Source organism: Pteropus alecto, unplaced genomic scaffold (genome assembly GCF_000325575.1).
Source record: "Pteropus alecto unplaced genomic scaffold, ASM32557v1 scaffold164, whole genome shotgun sequence".
Taxonomy (NCBI): Eukaryota; Metazoa; Chordata; class Mammalia; order Chiroptera; family Pteropodidae; genus Pteropus; species Pteropus alecto.
The window spans coordinates 19,477,129-19,499,789 of record NW_006439568.1 but is presented as its reverse complement, the minus strand read 5'-3'; the positions used below and the strand labels follow the sequence as shown (position 1 = coordinate 19,499,789).

Here is a 22,661-nt window from a genome sequence, read left to right as displayed (position 1 = left end):
CCCAGCCGGCCTCGAGGGGTGCGGGGCGGGCTGGGGGCGCGCGCAGAGCCGCAGGTGCCGGGAAGGCGGCGGCGGGACGGCCGCAGAAGTTTCGGCGAAGTTGGGGCCAGCTCCTGAAAGGTGATGCCGGGTTCCCGCGCGGCCGGAGACGCTGCTGCTCGGCTCTAGGCCTGGGGCAGGTGTCTGGGGTGTGCGGCGAGTTACCCCGCCCGGCGCTGGAAGCCTGGACACGGGTGTGTGTGTTTGGCGGGTGAGGGGTGCGGTCATTCGTGACTCGGGGCCCTCAGCCTCCCTCTCACAGAGACTCCGTCGCCTTCCTGGGACAGACTTGCGTATTTTCCTTTTCGGTGGGATCACTACTCCAAGCCCATGAAAACTAGTTTCGCTCCTCCCCAGGTAGGAATCTGGAAGTCTCTCTTTTGAAAAACAGAAAAGTAAGTAGTTCCCTTACTGCCACAGAAACGGGCTCTTTAGAGTCTTTAAACATTTTAAGAACTCTTAAAATGTCTTAGAGTTTCCCTGGGACCCAGTTTTCTTGTGCGTAATAAAATATCCAACAGGGGCTCTTAGATTTTGCGATTCTATTAATCCTTTTTAACTTATTCTCAACCCCCCCCCATTACTTCTCCATCTCTGTCATCCAATGCCCCCTTTTTACCCTGTGTTCGGTACAGCACAAATCTATCATCCACTCAGCAAATGATGTAGCCTGGGCCAAGACAGGTGGAAGAGTGTCTGGATAGGATGGAATTTTCCGCCGTTTTTCCAATGCTAGTTACCTATAGTAAAAATCTTAACGTTGCATTTGGATGTCTACATTTGTGTTTATGGCAGATGTTGCTGATATACCCTCTTGATTGTTTTTACAGTAATTGACCTGGAACTCATTTTCAGGAAATGAGCTTCTTTCAAAATGGTGAAATAATGAAATGAGGAATTTGAACATTTTATCTTTGGATGGAAATCGGAGAATGAAAAGAGCGATTAATTCAAGCCATGTGGTAAAAACAGGAATTTGAAGAAAATGGAAATGTTCATATTTTTGTGGACATATATTTTTCTACCCCTCATAAGAGGGCACAGTCTTTTCACCTGTGAACCAATTATTGTTCCCAGATGTATGAAAATGGCCTACAACATGACATTTTTCCCTAATCTGATGGGTCATTATGACCAGAATACGGCTGCTGTAGAAATGGAGGTGAGTAGTTATTCATACCTTTATAGAAAAATAGTTTATGCTCTGTTCTGTAATACACTACGAATGCGGATTTTTGTTGTTAAAGACAGGGATTCTTTCAGTTGTGCACAAGTCGTATTTGGAATAAAGAAACTTTGAAAATTATATCGCCTTTCGAACTTACAGTTTGTGTACATTTGTGGCCCTGCTTAGTGGATTTGCTTAAGATAGGGTTCATTTTATATGAAGTATAGTAATGAATGATTTCGAAGTACCTTGCACCTGGTAAATATTTTGCTTTCTTGAATCAATTATGGTAGTTCCTCTAATAATGTGAATTCTGAATTTTTCCTAGTTCATTGAATAGGAAATCTATATTGCCTGGACTACATATATTTTCATAAGTAGTTGTGTTCATTTGGTACAGTTTACTGAAGCAAATCAATTATTGAAAGATTTGCGAGCTCTCTAGGTAGTGTTTTGTGAAAGTGACTTTTTAAAGCACTTAAATACTCTTTGTAAGATACTTTTTAAAAGAAGCCACAAGTCAGGGGAGGAGCAGAGTGACACTAAATGTTGCCTTAGGTGTCTCAGTTACCTGCCTCTGTTTTAGAGATATGGAGATTGCTAGGGAGGTGTGGGAAGAGTTACCTGTAGTGACAGGGAGGGACCTGCCCTCATATACAGATGTTAGGTTGATAAGTCACCTGAAGGAAAAGACAAATGTTCTTGCAGTTTTACTGACCAAGGATGGTTAAGGCTTTTTCCCCTCAGATTGTTGCTAAGAGCTGCATCCCTATAATTGTAATACAGACACTACTTTAAAAACTGACTAGACTTGATTTTGCAGCTTCAGAAGTCTTCCATTGTTGTTTAGTTGAATAGTTGTCAGACTACCTCATTGTAGACTGATGTCTAAAATAGGAGGGCTTTTAAATACCAAGTTGATGTACTTTAAAAGGGTATTACAAATCACATTATTGTAATCTTTCAGTGGTTTTTCACACCAGTGTAAGATATCATACTGAATACTGAACAAATGATGTAGTGAGGCTTTTCATTGATTAATCAGAACCATTTTATGTTCTAACTTGATTAAGATAAAGTATGTAGTTGAGATACCTTCAAGGGATAATTATATCATTCATTCACATTTTGATTATCATCAGAATGATAATTATATCATTCATTCACATTTTTCTGATTATTATACATGTTTTATAATTCATGTCCTATAGAGTTCTTAAAAATTTTTTTTAAATCTTCTTCCCTTTCTGTGTAGTAGCTACATACATTTTAAGTTTGAATGCTAACATCCATCTTATAAATATAGGTCATTTAGAGTTCCTAGGGAAGAGATGCATCCTGCTATTAAATGCCTGTAATGGTAAGATGATAAGAACTAATTTTGTTCTACACATGTCTTTTAAAATCTGAAAAAAAGGTTATTTTTTATTTACCTAGCTTCTTTCCCAGGTAATTTTGTGTCTAGACATCAAGAACATTTTATTCTTATGTTCTTTATTTAAAGATATATATATATATAATATCTTTACTATTAAGTTTTATTCTATAAATCATATTTCAGTAGGTTTATGCATATAAAAGAAAGTCATCAAACAGTCATTTAATACCAGCATTAACTTAAGTCTACAAAGAAGAAGGGGAAATGGAAAGGCAAAATATCAACCTGAGTCAGACTTTAAACCCCTGTATATCATTTTTTTGGTCCATAGTTTTGTGCTTATCCTATTACCCCATTATTATTTGTCCCTAGCCAGTGGTATTCTCATTTAGTTCCTATATTGAATATCCGAAATACTATCATTTGAGAGTTATAAGTCACCCTAAATATCATGCAGAGCTTCTTAACCTCTTTTGTGCCATCGATGCCTTCTCTGAACAAGGGAATGTTTTAAAATTTAAATAAAATCAGTAGGATTACAAAGGAAACATATTGAAATATACTCCTATTTGCAGCCCAGGTTAAGAACACCTGAATCCTTCGTATGTATAGGTGAAGAAACTGAAACCCAAAGAAGTTATGACTTGCTCAGGTCTGAGCACTGTATGACACAGTCTTCTCTGTCAACATGGACTCTGATGTCATCTTTAACTTTTTTTTTACCTTTGCCTTTATTGGATAAAAAAGAAAATATTTCCTAAGATTCAGAATGTGATGTGTTAATTTAGTCTTTGCTGCTTCTTTGAAAACTTTATTTAAATAAAAATTAAACTGGGAGTTGCTTTTTTTTATTTTATTTTATTTTTTTTTTACCTTTACTCATGTCTCCCTCCTTTTCCTCTCATCTGTGCCTTGAATACAAAATCTCATCAGAATTTTTAGATCAGAAATAAAATCCTTAGCCTTCAGCTGCTCCTTCTGTGGTACCAAAGTGATTTGTTAAAATACAAATCCACATAGTCCACTTGAGGTTAAATTCTTCACGATTTCCCTAAAGCTGGCAAAATAAAGGCTTGACTCTAGTGCAGCACCCAAGGCTCTTCATGTGGCACTCTGCCTTTCTGTCTAGCCTCCCATCTGGTCCCTTCCAAACACTCTGCTTCACCCAAACAAACATATTTGTAGAACTCAGATCCATTTTACTCTCTCTCTCTCTCACTACCATACCTCTGTACATCTATTGTATCCACTGCCTTTTGGGCTCTTTGCCTACCCTCTTCAGCAGCTCAGTTTCCTCAGGTCCCAAAGCAATAACTGTGCTTAGTGAAGCCTTCTTTCACTTTTCTCCCAAGCTTATTTAATCAGCTCACTCTTTACACTGTAATAGTACTTAATATATATGACAGTTCTTATTTATTATGCTGTACTGCAATTGTTTACATGGCTCTCTCACTGGATTATGATCTTGTTGAAAGTAGAGATAGTGTTTATTTATTTCTATCCCTACTGCCCAGTACAGTGCCTCTGAGCATGGTAGATGTTCATTAAAGGCTGAATAAAGAAAAAGGCTGAATAAATCAGCAAAGAAGATTTCCCTTCCCGAAATCTTTACCTTCTACCTCTGTCTTCTGCAGTATCCAAGTAAAAAACATTCTAATATTTTTAGGTGGTTTACATATCGTCCACTTTCTGCCTAAACTTAGTTCTAATAAAATAGTTGACATCCTCTATGTTCTTTTCCCAAATTAGCTTAACACATATTTGTTAGAGTTTATTTAAAGAATTAGATTTTTAACCATCTGTATTTATTTATATGGAGTGAAGGGATCATCTTGAGATTGGACCATTGTATTATAAACTGTATGTGCCAGATTTTTTTCAAACATTGCACTTTAATACTTAAATTTATAGTCCAGTCAAGCACTAAATTACTGTTTTTACTTTTTTTAAAAAGTGTTTTACAACTTCTCTAAAGAACAGGTTGAGCTTTACACCTCCAACTCAAGTGTCTGTCTTTGGTTCCTGCTGGTCCCTGTTGAATTTCCACTGTTCACTCTGAATTAATGTTAGCGAGGGGCTGAAGAATTATCTGATGCTTACGGCAACCAGTTGTGCTTTCTTAGCTACCAGAAATTCCATATTAGTCAAGAGATCTATCTCATTCCTCTTTTATGCCTTAACTTTTCATTTTCTGTGATGGCTATCCTGTTTTATAAAATTTATAGCATTTGTGGTCATTGCTGATCTGTGATTATATGAGATGGTTTAGAGCAGTGGTTCTCAAAGTTTAGTTCATAGACCAGCAGCTTGTGAGCTTGTTAGAGATGCAAGTTTTTGAACCCCATCCCAACCTATTGTAGAGATAGAGCCCACAAAATTGTATTTAAAAAAGCTGTTCAGGTGTTTCTTATGATGTTAAAGTTTGAGACCCACTGATTTAGAACAGGGAATTCTAACTCTTTCTGTAAAGGGACAAATAATAAATATTTTGCCTTTGCAAACCATATAGTGTCTGTCACAGCTATTCAGCTCTGCAATTGCAGCAATATTAGCCATAAACAATACATAAACAAATGAGTGTAGATATGTTTCAATAAAACTTTATTTACAAAAACAGGCAGTAGTTTGCTAAACCCTAGTTTAAAGTACTTGATAGTGTTGTTAAGGATCATACATGTATAGCAGGTGTAAGTAAACATTCTTGTGCATTCTTATTAATGTTACCTGAATTCTATGTTATTTACTTGACACAATTTTTTTTTTTTAAGTCAAGTTTATCACAGACAAAAAGATCTGACTGGGATATCCTGGTTCTTTTGTTTCAGAGATTGCTTGAAATCAGAGACTTCAGTTTTTTCCTTATTTTATTATCTGAAGCTAAAGTCATTTGTATTACAAAGAGTTAATTTACAATTCTGAATAGTAACTTGGCTTTATAATGGAAAGGATGTTGTATAGTCTAATTCTCCCAAGTGGAAAAACAAATGGCTGCTGGTTTTCCATTGTGTTCCTTTTTGTTTCATATCAAGAGCATTGTTTCTCAAATTGTTAGGTTGATGTCCCTTGAGAGACCGATTTCATCCAAAAAGAGCTGAGACTGATCTAGGGAAAATGGAAACAGGAATATTTATTTTTCTGTTTGAATTGCCTTCATTGAGGTCTAGGCAAAAGCAAAGTCATGCATTGTGTTGGAATAGCATGTGGTCATTCCACTTTTGAACAGTCTAAAGGGAAGTGAGCCAAAAAAAACCCCCAAAACAAAACCTTTTCCTTACCACCTGTTAATATGTATTACTGAAATGTCACTATTCAATTAAAAATAAAAAGATGGAGAAAAACTATAAACAAACTTTTAAGAAAAACTATTTGTATCGGGCAGTGGTTTTTAAACATTTTCATTTTTCTGCTTTTAGTAGAGTCTAGTGAACCCCTTCCTTCCCTCCTTATTCTCTATTCTTATACCACCTCCCCACTGGCAAGGAAATGTTTAGTGTGGCTAATCTCTTTTTCAGAGAAGGCTTTCTGAAAATAGCTGTTAACTATTCTGAAAGTAAGCTATTGAGTTATTTAAAATGAAATAAATATTAAAATGTCCCAAGTCATTTATGTGTATAGTGGCTACTATTGTGGTTTAAATGTAGAAACCACAAGTTTCCTTTGTGATGATGTGTTAAATTAGTAGAGAAAGTACCTTAACTAATTCTGAGTCTGAGAATCAGGGTTAGACTTGTATGTGAACAGAGGACAGTATTTCCTCTTGGAGGTTCTGCTGATAGGCACAAGGTTCCTACAGAGTCATTCCCTGGTATTCCACAGTCTAGGATATTATTAGTTGTGTTCTCAGGAGAGCCTGTCCACAAAGGGACGTGGTTCTTTCAGACCATAGGGAGACTATTGTGTTGTGATTCTCTTTCCTTGAGAATCTGGCAGGTAGATAATGAAGCCTTATTACTCAAGTTTGTATATTTGTCATGTATTCATTCACTAATGTTATTGAATGTGTAACTTCCCTAGAATTAGTTTTTCAAGTTACAAGTTTTAAATTAAAAACTTAATTGACACATCACTAGAGAATTTTTTTTGTAATGCCAACAAATTACTGTGCATATTTGTCTAATTTCCAAAAGAAAGCCCTTTGGGGGAAACAATTAAAAATTTGTAGTTCTCTCTGCTAAGAAATATTGCAAAAATAGCAAGTTTTCCATTATAGAGATAATGAACATTTTTGCTGTTTATTCTTCTCTTGTATTCCAGGCTCTGCTTTGTTTTTTAAAGAAGTTGACTGCCTAAGATTGGTCACATTCATGAAAATAAGTGGAGTTTTTACCACTTTATTAATATTAATGGGCAGTAGCCCATTAATATTCTCAAAGAATTTATTCAAACCCTTGTAACCACTTTGACAGTATTTATTTGGTGAAGTATAGACATTTAAGGATCCCTTTAGGTCTTTAATGAGTCTGTTGTCTAGCTAGGGCCCATCACTTTTTTCACTTTCTCTCCATTTTCATTATCATCAGTAGAAGATGGCTTTCTTTTTGTTGCCATTTTAAAGTAAGAAATGAAGCTTTTATTACTTCTCGAGAGTTACTGTGTGTCACAGGAGTAGAAAGCAGAAACCTGAGGTGAGAATCAGACACTTTGCAGTTACTTGGTCTTGTTCACTGATAAAGTGGCTGCCTCCATGTACCAGTGGGATTCTGATTCATGCTTCAGAAAGTGACAAATGTTTATACATATTTTATGTCTTTAGTACTAAATGAGGCAAAGCACAGCCAAGATACTGCTGCAGGACCACTCTGCTTGGGCTTAGCTTTTTATATTTTTAAAACATTAAAATATCTTTTTTTCTTTTGATTACTCTCTATTAGAATTCTTTCTCTTCAAGATCTTACAGTGCCACATATTATTGGTTCCTTCCATTATCATGTCATGAGGGTGCTGGCTGGTGTGTTTTAAGGAAGAGGCGGTAGTATGGGAGAAGTAGGCATTCTGAGAGTGTGAGTAATACGCTCATGCTACTTTCCCATGTCTTTAATTCTGCGTAGGCCACTTGAAGATGAATGCTATTTGAGTACACCTGATGTCGTGAGTGAGTCAGGTAATACACCATTCACGAGCAATGGCTTGGGTTGATTACTCTAGATGACCCATAGTTTTGTCCAGTCTGTAGCTGGAAGTATTAGCAAAACCAAGGGGGAAGGTCCCTTTTATTTATGTAGAGTTAATCTCCTCATCGGCATATATCTATGGCCTCATCAGCTTTGTGTCTTAAATATGATGGGCCAGTATAATGTCCTGTCCAATTGTGATGTGGTTAGTCTGTGACAATGAAATTGAAGCTCAGAGGTGAAGAGCTGAGTTTCTTTTAAGGCAGTGCTTCTAGACTTTGGTGTGCATCCAAATCATCTGAAGGGCTTATTAAAGCACAGATCACTGACACCACCCCCAGAATTCCTCTTCACTGGTAGAGTGGCTGCCTCCATGTACCAGTGGTATTCCAGTGGCTGGTATGCAGAATTTGCATTTCTAACAAGTTCCCAGGGGATGCTAATGCTGTTGATTCACTCTTTGAGAGCCGCTGCTCTGAGGCAAGTTGGTAAGATGTGCTGCTGTCCCTGCTAGGCGAAAGTAAATTGCTTTTGGAGAAAAAAATGTTCAGATTATAGCTGCATGTGAGGTGCCAGGGCTATCCTGATTTGCTACAGTAAAGAGACCACATCTGGAAAAGCACCTTAGCCATTTGATTAAGGTTGCTTAAGATAGTCTATTAATAACATATCCAGTTGTGCAGGAGAATTAAAATGGGCAGGTGCTAAGAATTACTACCCCTGAATGTTTTTGATGGTGTTACTAATCTCTGAAAGTCCCCTAATCTGCAGTAATGCTTTTGATTTTCTGTTATGATAAAAGGAAGACCTCTAATGATTTTCGTTTGGCCCTTTCTACCATAATAATGTTTATCTGGGAAGTCAGTGTAGTGATTGTACTAATCATTTAGCTCTCATTTTACTAATGGATGCTCTGAGACTCAAAGACAGAAAATCATCTGCAAAAGGTGGCCCTGGTAGTTAATGATGGAGCTACAGCCAGAGTTACAATGCTGACATCATTTCCAGTAAAGGATTGTATAAAATACCTCACATATTTTGGTTCTCATTGTCTATTTATTATAGTTTGGCTCTGGCTATTTTTCAGAATGGAGGTATAAGTTGCCTTCTTAAATTGATCTCTTCTTCCTCATCCTTGCTAGTACTAATAGTTAACTACCACAGGATTTCTTCCAGGGACTTACCATGTCCTTAAAGGAGCCTACTTTTTATTTCTCTGAGCATTAAAACTATGATTAACAGGACTATTTTACTTAATATTGAATGGTAGACTCTCAAAAGCATTACTGGTATTTTATGTTGTCATTAGTTACTAGATGAATTTCTGAGCCTTTGAAAAAGAGAAATTCACGGCAAAGACCATGAAGGCACTGGGTTACTGAGAGAGTCGAAGGTGTCACTAAGAAGGAGAAAAGGGAATAGACTGAAGAGACTAGGAAGTTTGACTCTTTGTTCAACATGGATTTACGTAGCACTTATCATGCTAAATACTAGTTTAACAAAATGATGGAATTCTGAGTGTAAAATTAAAGACATAAGAAATACCACAGTGAGCCAAGTTAATAGCCTTTTTATTTCAAATTTAGGTTTTTGAGAGTGATACTTAGGACATTTTGTGGAAGAGTATAAAATATTTCTATCAAGGTATTTACTTCAAAAGATTAGTGAAATACACTTATTTGGTTTCTGTTTTTAACTGATTGGGTTAAATTCAATAATAGGCTGACTACCCATTATTTAAAGTGCTATTTGTTCTAAAATTATTCATTCAAAAATTACCTACTTCAGTAGGTACATACATCATCTGGAATGTGATAAACATAACTTGAGGTTTTATAGTTTTCGGTTATATGTCCTGTTGTGAACATCTGTTTTTTTCAAACAGAGGAGTTTTGTTTCATGTAGAATATTCCCAAGCCTCATTTGATATTGTGTTTTTTATGCTGTTTTCAAGTAACATTTTTTTCCTTTTTAAAATTTTTCAGTTACACTTGACATTCAGTATTATTTAGTTTCAGGAGTACAGCATAGTGGTTAGACATTTATGTAATTTACAAAGTGATCCCCCTGATAAGTCTAGTACCCACCTGGCACCATATATAGTCATTACAGTATCATTGACTGTATTCCCTATGGCATACTTTATATCCCTGTGACTATTTTGTACTTCTTAATCTCTTCACCTTTTATACTCAGCCTCCTGACCCCTTCCCATCTGGCAACCATCAGTTTGTTCACTGTATCTATGAGTCTGTTTTTGTTTTGTTTGTTCATTTATTTCGTTCTTTAGATTCCACATATAAGTGAAATCATATAGTATTTTTCTTCCTCTATCTGACTTATTTCACTTTGCACAATATCCTCTGAGTCCATCCATATTGTTGTAGATGATAAGATTTCATTCTTTTTTATGGCCAAATAATATTCCATTGTATATATGTACCACAACTTCTTTATCCAGTCATCTATTGATGGGCAATTAGGTTGCTTCCATATCTTGGCTAATGTAAATAATGCTGCAATCAATAGGGGTACATATATCTTTTTAAGTTAACGTTTTGGATTTCTTTGGATAAATACCCAAAAGTAGAATTGCTGGGGCATAAGGTAGTTCTATTTTAAATTTTTTGAGAAACCTCCATACTGTTTTTTCATAGTGGCTGCACCAGTTTGCAATCTCACCATCAGTGTACAGGGATTCCCTTTTCACGTCCTCACCAACACTTGTCATTTATTGATGATAGCCATTCTGATAGGTATGAGGTGATATCCCATTGTAGTTTTAATTTGCATTTCTCTGATGGTTAGTGACATTGAACATCTATTCATATGTCTATTAGCCATCTGTATGTCCTCTTTGGAGAAATGTCTATTCAGGGCCTCTGCCCATTTTTTAATTGGATTGTTTGTTTTTTTTGGTAGTAAGTTATGAGTTCTTTATAAATTCTGGATATTAACTCCTGATTGGATGTATCATTGGCACATATCTTCTCCTGTTCAGTATGTTGTCTTTTCATTTTGTTGATGGTTTCCTTTGCTGTGCAAAAATTTTTTAGTTTGATATAGTCTCATTTTTGTATTTTTTTGTTTCCCTTGCCCGAGGAGATATATCGGGAAAAAATTACTAAGAACAATGTCAGGGAGTTTACTGCCTATGCTTTCTTCTAGGAGTTTTATGGTTTGGGGTCTTAGATTTGTCTTTAATCCATTTTGAGTTTATTATTGTATATGGTATGAAAAGGTTCTCTAGTTTCATTTTTTTTTTTGCAAATTTCTGTCCAGTTTTCTCAACACCATTTATTGAATAAACTGTCTTTACCCCATTGTGTATTCTTGCCTCCTTTGTCATAGATTAATTGACCATATAAGTATGAGCTTATTTCTGAGTTCTCTGTTCTCTTCTATTGATCTATATGTCTGTTTTGATTACTATAGCTTTGTAGTATAGTTTACTATTAGGTAGTATGATACCTGCAACTTTGTTCTTTTTCAAGCTTGCTTTGGCTATTCGGGGTCTTTTGTGGTACCATATAAATTTTAGGATTATTTATTCTGGTTCTGTGAAAAATGCCATTGGTATTTTGTTAGGGATTGCATTGAATCTATTGATCACTTTTGGTAGTATGGACATTTTAACAATGTTAATTCTTCCTGTCCATGAGCATGATATATGCTTCCATTTATATGTACCTTCTTCTATTTCTTTATTCAGTGTCTTATAATTTTCTGAGTATAGGTTTTTTTCCTATCCTTGTTGGCATTCGTGCCTGTCTTATGCTTTGGAGAAGGGTAATTTTTAGGGAGAGCTGGGTTGGCAGCATAGTGTCAGGATTAAAGAGGACATACTCTGGAGTCATACAAATCCAGATGAACATCCTGGTTGCCACTTAGTACACATGTGACCCTATTAAAAGTTGCCTCACCTCTTAGAGCCTCATCTGAAAGGTGGCGATCAGAACACCTACTCACAGGATTGTTGCAAAAAGAACTAACATATGAGAAAGCACAGTGTCTAGCTTATTGTAAGTACTAAAAAAAATCCAAGCTCTGATCTATTATTAGTAGCTATAGTATTGGTAAAAGCATTAGATCAGGAATAAGGGCACTTAAATTCTAATTCAGACTAGATTTTTGGATTTCAATAACACTTTCAATAAGAAATTGGATTGCCTTTTCTCATTTGTAATTTGGGGGTTTGGATTAGGTCAATAGTTTTAAACCGTGACCTCTGGAGGTGCTTTGAGGTCACCCGTGGAGAAGTGGAGCAGTGAGAGATCTCAAGAAGGAGGGCTTCCTCTTCAGCCAGAGCAGCTGTGCTTTTATTTACTTATTTACTATATCAGTCTTCTTTGTAACCTCTTATTTAAAGGAAATGTTCCTTGGGAAAGCACATACACACACACTTTGAAAATAATAGACTTAGAAGGCCTCTCAGGTCCCTTCCAAGTCTAAAATTCTTTGTATCTATTGGCTTGCAACATAATTTGAAAATTAGTGACCCACACTGTATCTCACCTAAAGACATGTTTTGTTTGTCCTTTTTGCACAGTATTTTAAATATATTAATGCAATAGAATTTCTGTTTGATAGCATATCTTGTGAGCTTCCCATATCACCCTGTCTAAAAAAAAAAAATCCCAGTTACTTATGATGAAGACTGAATGAAATGTGTCATTACCCACAGATTTTTCCCTGACATAAGCTTGTTTTGGAATTTCAAGGGATGACAAAATAAAATATAAATGTTGTGATTTGGAAAAAATAAAAATAAAGACAAAATTTTAAATTTTGAAGATTTCACATAAAAATCCAGATTCTGTTTTCTTATGAATATTGACATATCTGACTATTCTGGAACCACGTTCTCAAATAACATCTGATGGAATTGAGTAGCAGCCGTTACCCAGCTACTCCCTATTATCTTGTATGCTCTTGGATTTACCTGCTTAGCCTCTGAAGGTATTTGGGTTTTCAACATCTGATTTATCCTCTGCATAAATATCTACATCGTTGAATTAACAAGTATTGGCACTCTGGAAAAGTTAAACAAAGGATGTGACTTGCCATGTTTGCACTGTAAGAAAATAATTTTGTTACAGCAAGACTACATGTGTTACTTTTATTTGACCTACCCTTAAACTGGACAATAATAGTTCTTAAGTGCTGACCATCAGTTTATCATAGCTATTGCAAACTGGATTCTGAGTTAGAAGAATGTTAAACATGATATGTTTTAATTCTTTCTCCCATAGGATCTAATTACCAGATACTCAAAAATTTTAGGAACTAAAATTTGTTTCTTTGGGACAGTAAACAAATTGGTAAATGCTACCAGTTGCCCATGCCTCCCCTTGTTCCACCTCAGCCCCAAAGGAGGTTACTCACACAATCTGGGCATTTTCCTCCAAAGGATAGAGAAAATTGAGACCGTATTCTGCAGTTTGCCTCCAAGTTCCTTGTAGGTGGCAAAGGGTCAGGTCTCAACATCGTTCAAATAAGGGAAGATAGTGTATCAACTGTGGCAGCCCTGTCTTTCCTCAGTCACTTTGCCCCATCAGGACAGAGTGAACTCTCCACTGGTTCAGTGTCCTCTAATTGTTGGGTGTGGGTTCTGTATGTGCCCTTTAAATCAGACTTGTTAATTTTAGTGTATTCTTCTCTTATATTTACTTAATTTTTTTTGCCTGCTTGGCCTTACATTTATTAAGAAATATACATTGATATATTTCATTATGATCATGGAATTCTCCATTTCTCCTTGTAGTTTTGCTGCCTTTTACTTTATATATTTTATGCTATTTTATTAGATATATACAGTGCTCAGCAGTGCATTTTAAATACATTCGTTTCAGTTTATCCAGAATCTGAATTTTTTATGGCAGGAGATATTTAGTTGGTCATACTCCTAAAAGAAGTCCTTGTTCCTTCTATCTTTCAGAAATTTCTCAAAGTTTATAGTTCACTGATGAGACTTTTCCTGTTTTTTTTTTTTTTTTTTTTTTTGAGGGGGTGGGGGTGTAGCTATAGATTTTTTTTTTTTAATCTTTAAACCTTCTGTCTCATTTCAATGGTGTTTGGAGAGGAAGGAGATGTTAATACATAAGTTCAGTGCATTTCCCTTTGAATCAGAATTTTCATCTTCTCTTACTCTACATGTTCTTTAGGTAATTTAATTCAGTTATTTCTGTTACCATTTTTATAATGATAACTTCCAAATCAATATCCTTAACCTAAAGTCTTTCACCTGCATAGCTCTATTTACTGTCTGCTAGTAGATATCCACACTCAAATGTCCCATGGGCACTTCAAATTATCCATCAACAGATGGATAAACAAATTATGGTATAGCTAAACAATGGAATACAACTTAGCAACTAAAAAGAATAAACTATTGATACACAGAACAACATTGATGAATCTCAAAATAATAATACTGAGTGAAATAAGCCAGATAAAAAATAATACATACTATATGATTCATTTATGTGAAATTCTAGAAAATACCACTCTATAGTGACAGGTCAGTGGTTACCAGCAGTGGGAGGTTACTGAGATGTGGAGGGGGGAGGTGAAAAGAGAGATAGGAGAGAGGGGTTATAAAGGGGCAAGAAGAAACTTTTGGTAGTTATGGATATATTTATTTCTTTGGTTGTGGTAATGCTTTCAAAACCCATCAAACTGCATGCTTTATACATGTCGTTTATCATATATCATTTATACCTGAATAAAGCTGAAAAAACCCTCAATACTAAAGGCTTTTAAGAGAAAAACAGCAGTCCCTGCCTACCCTTCCCAAAGGAAGCCACTTTGAATTCCTTTAGGTGTTCTTTTGATAGGTCCACTATACAGCAAGAGGTATTAATTTCTTAAATAACATAGTTTCGTTCAACATTGTTTTGTTATCATGTTGATCATATGCTGTAGAAATCTAACTCTTGTTTATGTCAATTAGCCTGTGGTAAAAATTGTTTTTATGTTGTTTCACTTAAAGTCACAGAACCTATCGATGATGTTAAGTGAAGACTTACTTACTGTACTCCAACTGTACTCCAACTAATATGCTTAATTTGTTATTTATTGAGTCATCAATTCAGAACTTTAGGTAGTATATCTATTTATGATAATTGATAATTTATTTCTCTTGCTCTACCATTTTTATTTCTCCTAACTTCCTAATACAGTTTTTGGTTAGATCAATAGTCAGTGCTGATATTACTAGGAATGTTAAATATTGTATACTATATAGTCAAGTAGTGTACTTTGATTGCATTAATTTTTTTAATACCTCTCTCCCAAACACTTAATGCAGTAATTACATTTTCCCCCATTTCCTTTGTTTTTTATATATCTATGTGAATGTATCTCAGATGTCCCAACACCTAGCAGCCATTTTCCCAGATGCTCAAAATATCATATGATGTGGCATTCCAATTCCCCACTTCCATCCCTTGGAGACCTTTCTCCTTCAGTGTTTGTCTTCCTGTCAATATACTCTGATTGTTCTGATTGAACTAGGTAAGTAGCTGTCATGCTGAGGCTTCCTCTTGCCATTGTCCAATGTTGGATTAATTAACTCTTGAGTCCCGTGTTATTTTTCTCCCTACTTTATGTATATATTTCTTTGTTTCAGGAAAAAATTATCCTGTAGTTGTTTCCTAGAACAGTGATGCTTGAAAGTTAAAATTTTTGATTCCTTACAGGGCCAAAAAGGTCATTATTTTGCCCTCATCTGAATGTTTGGTTGGGTATAGAACTCGAGGTTGAAAGCAATATTCCTTCAGAATATTAGAGTAATTTCTTCATGTCTTCTAGCATCTGGTATTATCAAATATTCAGAATTTAATTCTTTTGCATGTGACCTATTTTTGTCCCTCTGGAAATATTTATGATCTTTATCATGATGCTGTGAAATTTTTTATTGATATAACTTGTTCATTGTTTTGGATAGTCATTCATTTATTTCAATAAATATCTATAGAGAAATATATATACACACACATACACACACTGTCCTAGGCACTGGGGATTATAACAGAATAAGTAAAATTTCTTGTGGAATTTACATTCTAGTGGTGAAAACAGGAATTAAGAAATAAACTAGTATATAATGAAATGTCAGATAGTGATAAGGACTATAAAGAAATATAAAACAGAGTAATGGAACAGAGAATGATGATAATTTTTTACATAGGGTGGGCAGAGAATGACTCTCTGAGGTGACAGTTGAGCAGAGGCTTAAATGAATTAGGACACAAACCATGTGACTATCTGTAGGAAGAGTGTTCTAGATTAAGGGAACAGTAAATGCAAAGATTCTGAGACAGAAATATACCTAGAATAATGAGAAGCAAAAAGCCAGTTTGACGGCAGTGGAGCGAATAACAGAAAGAGTAATAGGAAATTGGAGACATAGCTAGGGGCAGGAAATATACGGTCTCATAGGACTTGGTAAGGACTCCGGAATTTATTCTATTGGAGTCTTTTGAACAATATAAGTCTTTTAAAACTTATATTTTAAAGAATCACATTGGTAGGAGTATGGATTAGAATGGAAATCGACTATAAGATTATCAAGAGTAGGAAGTCGTGAGACCTGTTAAGAGGTTATTTCAGTAGTCTAGGTAACTAAAGATGTAGTGCCTTAGATTGGGTAGTAATAGTGAGAAATGGTAAAATTTGAAATATATTTTGAAGGAAGAATGAACAAGATTTGCTGATGGGTTGATTATGGGGTGAGAAAAAGAGAAAAGAATGAATCTTTAGATTCTTGGCCTGAGCAGTTTGGTGAATAGTGGCACTATTTTACTCAGATGGGGAAGACTGAGGGAGAGTTTAGGGGATAGGATACAGTGGGATTGAGTTGTGTTTTAGACATGGCTTTGAGATGTGTGGTGACAGCAAATGGAGTTGTTCAGGAGGCAGATGGTCATTCAAGTCTGGATTTCACAGGAGAGATGAGGAACAGAGATAAATTTGGGAACCTTTCATGTATAGTTGGTATTTAATACCATGGTTCTAGATGAGTTTCCCCTGAGGAGTGAGCATAGATTGGGAAGAAGTCTGAGGACTGAGCTCCTTAGAATTGGGAATTGGAAGAGGATCAGAAAAGGAACACCTAATGAGTTAAGCAGAAAGCTGGGGTAATTGGTATCCTAGAAGTCAAGTAAAAAAAGTGTCTCAGGAGGAGGGCAGGCTCCACTACATCAGATGTCGTTAAGATTTGAGTAGGATCAGGACTCAAAATTGACCATTGGATTTGGCAATGTGGAGTTTGTGGTAACTTTGACAAGCAGTTTTCACTGGAGTATGGGGACAAAACGTAATTGGACTCTAGAAGGAATGTGAAGAGTGGAATTGAAGAAAGTAAGCTTAGACAACTATTTGGAAGAGCTTTTCTATAAAGAAGAATAGGAAAATAGAATAATAGTTGGATGGGGATTATGATGTAGAGTAAAAGATAGATATGTGTGTGTGTGTGTGTGTGTTATGGCGGAAAATAATAGAGCAAGTTTGTCTGATGGAGGAATCACTGTAGCATAGAGGGAGAAATTATTGCAAGAATAGGAGATAATTGCGGAAGCAAAGTCTTTGTGTAGTGAAGTAGGGAGGATCCAGTGTACAAATGGAGGACTTAGTTGATTAGGAGTTCAAGTTGTTCATCCATCGAAATAGAGAAGGCAGAGAATGTGGATAAGCTGCAGGTATGTTGGTACATCTAGTTAGAGGATGAGGAAATTATCTGGTTGTTTCTGTTTTCTCAGTGAACTAGGAACAGAATCATCAGCTGAGAGAATGAGATGTCGAATTCGGGTTTTGAAAAGAGAGGAGAATGTGAGAGAGATCTCTGTAAAAGGGGGTTAATTGTTTGAAGTTTTAGCCCAGAAATGTTTTAGAAGTTGGTTTGCAAAGTGTGATGCCAGCCTTTTCATTTTGAAGACTAATATCCTTCTGTTCTGAGCAATATTCTTATATTCCTTATTTGATTATCACCCCACCACCCTTTTCCCTGTTGTTTATTTCTGAAACCCATTTAGTCAGGTGTTAGACTCTTGGACTAGTTGGGAGGATTTTCCCTCTGATTGTCCATCTCTTTCTTCAGCTTTATTTTCTAATCCTATAGAGTTCTTTATTTCAGCTACCTTATCATTTTAATTTTCCATAGCATCCTGTTTTTTAATGGAAGCAATAGCATCTCATTTTAAGATATTAATGTTTTTATTTTATGATTTATTTTGTTTTGTTCTATTCACCACACAATTTCTGTTTTCTCCAAATTTCCTTTTATCTGTTTGCTTGTTTGGGTCTCTGTCTTTCATAAGGCTTTCTTCAACTGCCAGATGATTTTCGCTGCCCATTTATATTTGTGTGGGGCACTGAAATCTCCATGTGCACAAATGGGGCTGGTGGGATTCATAGTAAGGTGAACTCAAGCTCTTTCATTGTCAATACGTAGAGGTTTTTTTCCCCCAAGACTGTTGAGTTTTTTCCAGAGGTGGGGATGGTGGCATATGCCCGTCTGCCAATCTTTTGCGAACGGGCAGGAAATGCAGGATGAGAACTTCACATTTGCCTAGATGGACTGTTACTCACTTCAACCTCTTTTCACTGCACTGTGTCACAGCCCAGCCCTGTGCTAGATACCCCAAGGGCAGAACATTTGTAGCTCTATTTCCTTGGAAACAACCGTGGTGGAACTTGGTGGTCATCTGCCTGCCTGGGGTGGGGGTGAAGGGGTAATAAAAAGAGAAACTGATTTGTAAACATTCCTTGTTTTAGCCTTTTATGCTACTTGGTGCCTAAAAGAACTGAGACTCTCAGATCCTTTAGGGCAGAACAGCTCTTATGGAACCCTCCACTCCTCCTTTGTAATCCACTTCCATGTCCAATTACGACATCTCTCTCTCCTCTAATAGCTTTTTGTCACTCAGAGATTTGGGTCTTTCTTTTTAGATGTTTTGTTTTGTTTTGCTTCTGTTCTTTGGCAAACTCAAATACACTTAATGTAGTCTCTCCTGTTCATTTGCTAACAGAGTAATACCTTTTTTCCTTTACTGTCATTTTAGTGAAGAAACAAGGCAAAGAGGATAAATAGATGCGGTCAATATACCATATTTATCCAGAACCTATCCCTATGCTCAAAAGTGTAATCACAGTAACTAACATTTATTGAGTGCCTACATTTTATTAACGTAGTATTCACAACAATCTTACAAGACAGATACTATTATTATTGCCATTTTGCAGATGAAAAAACTAAGACACAGAGAAGTTAAATAACTTGCCGAAGTTACGTGGCCAGTAAATGTAGCTCTAGGATTCATACTCGGCTGTCAGACTCAAGTCACTTCCTGCTTTAAACTCTCCAATAGTATTTCATTCCTTTATTTTAAAATCAAAGCAACTTAGCATGTCATTCATGCTCTGCATGAGCAGGTCCAGCATACCTCTCCAGTCTCACCTCTCTCTAGTCTGTCCTTGACTCCACCTCTTTGACCTTATATTCTAGTCACATAGAACTTCTTGCCCTGAAATGCACTGTGTTCTCGTGATCCTCACACCTTTTTCATGCTGTTCCTTCTGCCACGAACATTGCTTTATTCTCCAGAATTCTCAGTGTATGGTGTTAAGGTATATCAGCATATACTTATAAATTGAACATTTGTATAATGTATTTCACCTAGCAATCAATGCATGCTTTTGATTTGCTTTGATTTAGCATGTCTTCTTGAAAAATGCATTATTGAATAAAATAATACTATTGTATTGTGTATGAAGATTCCTAAGTCTAACAGACTAAAACATCATCTTTAACAGACCAGACAAAATTTGATCATATTAAGAGTGGTATTTAAAGATTCTTTTGACTCCAAAAGTATAAGTGAAAATGTATATACTTTAAACCATAAATGTTCTTTTCTTTCATTTGTTATTAAAATGTTTTCTAACCTTATCTTGCTATTTTTCTTAATAGCTTTTTCTTCCTCTTGCAAACCTGGAATGTTCACCAAATGTTGAAACTTTCCTTTGCAAAGCTTTTGTACCAACGTGCACAGAGCAAATTCATGTGATTCCACCTTGTCGTAAATTTTGTGAGAAAGTATATTCTGACTGCAAAAAATTAATTGACACTTTTGGGATCCAGTGGCCTGAGGAACTTAAATGTGACAGGTAAATTATGTTTTTGACTAAAAGCTACTAATGATATTTTAGTATTCTAATTAATATTTTAATATTTCCATGTTAGTGACAGACTTTCATTATTTAATAAATGTTTACTGCACATTTAATATATGCCAGGCACTGTACTGATAAGTGTTGCGGACACAATGGTGAGCAAAAACAGACTTGGTTCTTATTCTGAGGGAACTTAAAGTGAGATAGAAGGAATGAAGAGTAATCAAATAATTATACAAATACATGCAAATTAACAACTGTGCTAAGTATAGCAAAGGAGAGGTGTATAGTTCTATGAGAACACGTAATGGTGCCTTTGACCTTAACTGGGGGAAAATAAAATCTTATTTTCAATACACAGACCCTTTTGTACATTACTCTTTTTTAAATAATATTTTATTAGTTTCAAGTATACAGTACATTGGTTAGACATTTGCATAGTTTATGAAACAATCCCCTGATTGCTTTCTCTCTTGTTTACTTTTGTCTCCTATTCTCTAGACATTGGGAGCTTGTAGTTTGAAATAGTCTGCTAATATAATGAGACCTCATATAATCTGGGAAGAAAGGTGGCTACCTTTTTTTTCTTTACCTGTAAACTAAAGAAACTATAGAATCTTTATGGAATTCATACACTTACGGCAGATGCATAACCATTTTCAAGAATAATTGAGTAATACAGTTGACCCTCGAACAATGCAGGAATTAGTGCACCCCCCCCCATGCAATCAAAAATCTGCATACAACTCTTGACTCCCCAAAAACATAACTACTGATAGCCTACTATTGACTGAAAGCCTTACTGATAACATAAACAGTCAGCTAACACATACTTTGTATGTTATATGTATTCTATACTGTATTTTTAGACTAGAGAAAAGAAAATGTTATTAAAATCATAAGGAAAATAAAATACATTTACAGTATTTGTTGGAAAAATTCTGCATATAAGTGGATCTCTGCAGTTCAAACCCATGTTGTTTAAGGGTCAACTGTGTGTAGTAAAGTTGAAGATGCTCATACCTTGCATCCTAGGAAATCCCTTTCCATAGAAGCTTTTACACAGACAAGGAGTAGTGTACAAAAATATTAATTGTAGCATTTTTCTTATTTTTTAAATGGGGAAAAGACTGAAAGTATATTATAAAAATGATTAGTAAATTGCGATGTACTTACACACTAGAATACTGCCATACAATTGATAAAATGAATGCAGTTGACTCACATCTGTCAATATGGATAAATCTAAAAATTATAGTGTTAAGTAAAAAAAGGAAGTTTCAGTATTATATATATAACATGATCATTATATAAAGTTCAAAACCTGTGAAACAACTATATAACGTTACAGTTAGAAAATAACACAGTAAGAATACTAAAAAATACATGAGAATAAAATCTGAACTTGTGATGAATATTTCTGAGGGAGAAAAGAGAATAGAACCAGAAAGTAGTGACTCAATAAAAATGTTGACTTTATTTATTTAATTTGTATCATATTTACAGATTACAATACTGTGATGAGACTGTTCCTGTAACTTTTGATCCACACACAGAGTTACTTGGTCCTCAGAAGAAAACAGAACAAATCCAAAGAGACATTGGAATTTGGTGTCCAAGGCATCTTAAGACTTCTGGGGCACAAGGCTATAAGTTTCTCGGAATTGACCAATGTGCACCTCCGTGCCCCAACATGTATTTTAAAAGCGATGAGCTAGAGTTTGCGAAAAGTTTTATCGGAATAGTTTCAATATTTTGTCTTTGTGCAACTCTGTTCACATTCCTTACTTTTTTAATTGATGTTAAAAGATTCAGATACCCAGAGAGGCCAATTATATATTACTCTGTCTGTTACAGCATTGTATCTCTTATGTACTTTATTGGATTTTTGCTAGGCAATAGCACAGCCTGCAGTAAGGCTGACGAGAAGCTAGAAGTTGGGGATACAGTTGTTCTCGGCTCCCAAAATAAGGCTTGCACTGTTTTGTTTATGTTTTTGTATTTTTTCACAATGGCTGGCACTGTGTGGTGGGTGATTCTTACCATTACTTGGTTCTTAGCTGCAGGAAGAAAATGGAGTTGTGAAGCCATTGAACAAAAAGCCGTGTGGTTTCATGCCGTAGCATGGGGAATTCCAGGTTTTCTGACTGTTATGCTTCTTGCTATGAACAAAGTCGAGGGAGACAACATTAGTGGAGTTTGCTTTGTCGGCCTTTATGACCTGGATGCTTCTCGTTACTTTGTACTCTTGCCGCTGTGCCTTTGTGTGTTTGTTGGGCTGTCTCTTCTTTTGGCTGGCATTATTTCCTTAAATCATGTTCGACAAGTTATACAACATGATGGCCGGAACCAAGAGAAACTAAAGAAATTTATGATTCGAATCGGAGTCTTCAGTGGCCTGTATCTCGTGCCATTAGTGACACTTCTTGGATGTTATGTCTATGAACAAGTGAACAGGATTACCTGGGAGATAACTTGGGTCTCTGACCATTGTCGTCAGTACCACATCCCATGTCCTTATCAGGTAAAAGCTATCATTTATATTGTTTTGTGACTTAATTTGAACCTAGAAAATGTTCCCTAGAAATATACTTGAGTTAGTTATGAACATAAAATTAGATTTCAGGTGAGAAATCCAATAGACATAGGAATGGTTCCCTATGCATCATTTGCAACTGGGATAAATGTCTGAAGGTTTTTTAGTTTCAGTTCAATAGTAAAGTGCCTCCTTTTAAAAATTACAGTGAGTTGCAAAGACAGCTTAATAGTAATGAAGAAAAGAGTCAGAAGA

At 35.7% G+C, this 22,661-nt stretch overlaps 1 protein-coding gene across 10 annotated transcripts in view; it reads left to right on the top strand.

Annotated features, from left to right (window-relative positions):
• FZD6 (frizzled class receptor 6) overlaps positions 1–22,661 on the top strand; it is a 29,741-nt gene that overhangs the window by 602 nt on the left and 6,478 nt on the right. The window contains exons 1-5 of one of the 10 annotated variants that reach the window (XM_015593018.2): positions 1–120; positions 397–434; positions 895–1,201; positions 19,668–19,864; positions 21,377–22,394. In XM_015593018.2, the coding sequence (XP_015448504.1) occupies positions 1,025–1,201; positions 19,668–19,864; positions 21,377–22,394 (1,392 nt within the window). In that variant the 5' untranslated portion in view covers positions 1–120; positions 397–434; positions 895–1,024. The other 9 variants (XM_015593014.2, XM_015593015.2, XM_015593020.2 and 6 more) reach the window with 9 other exon arrangements.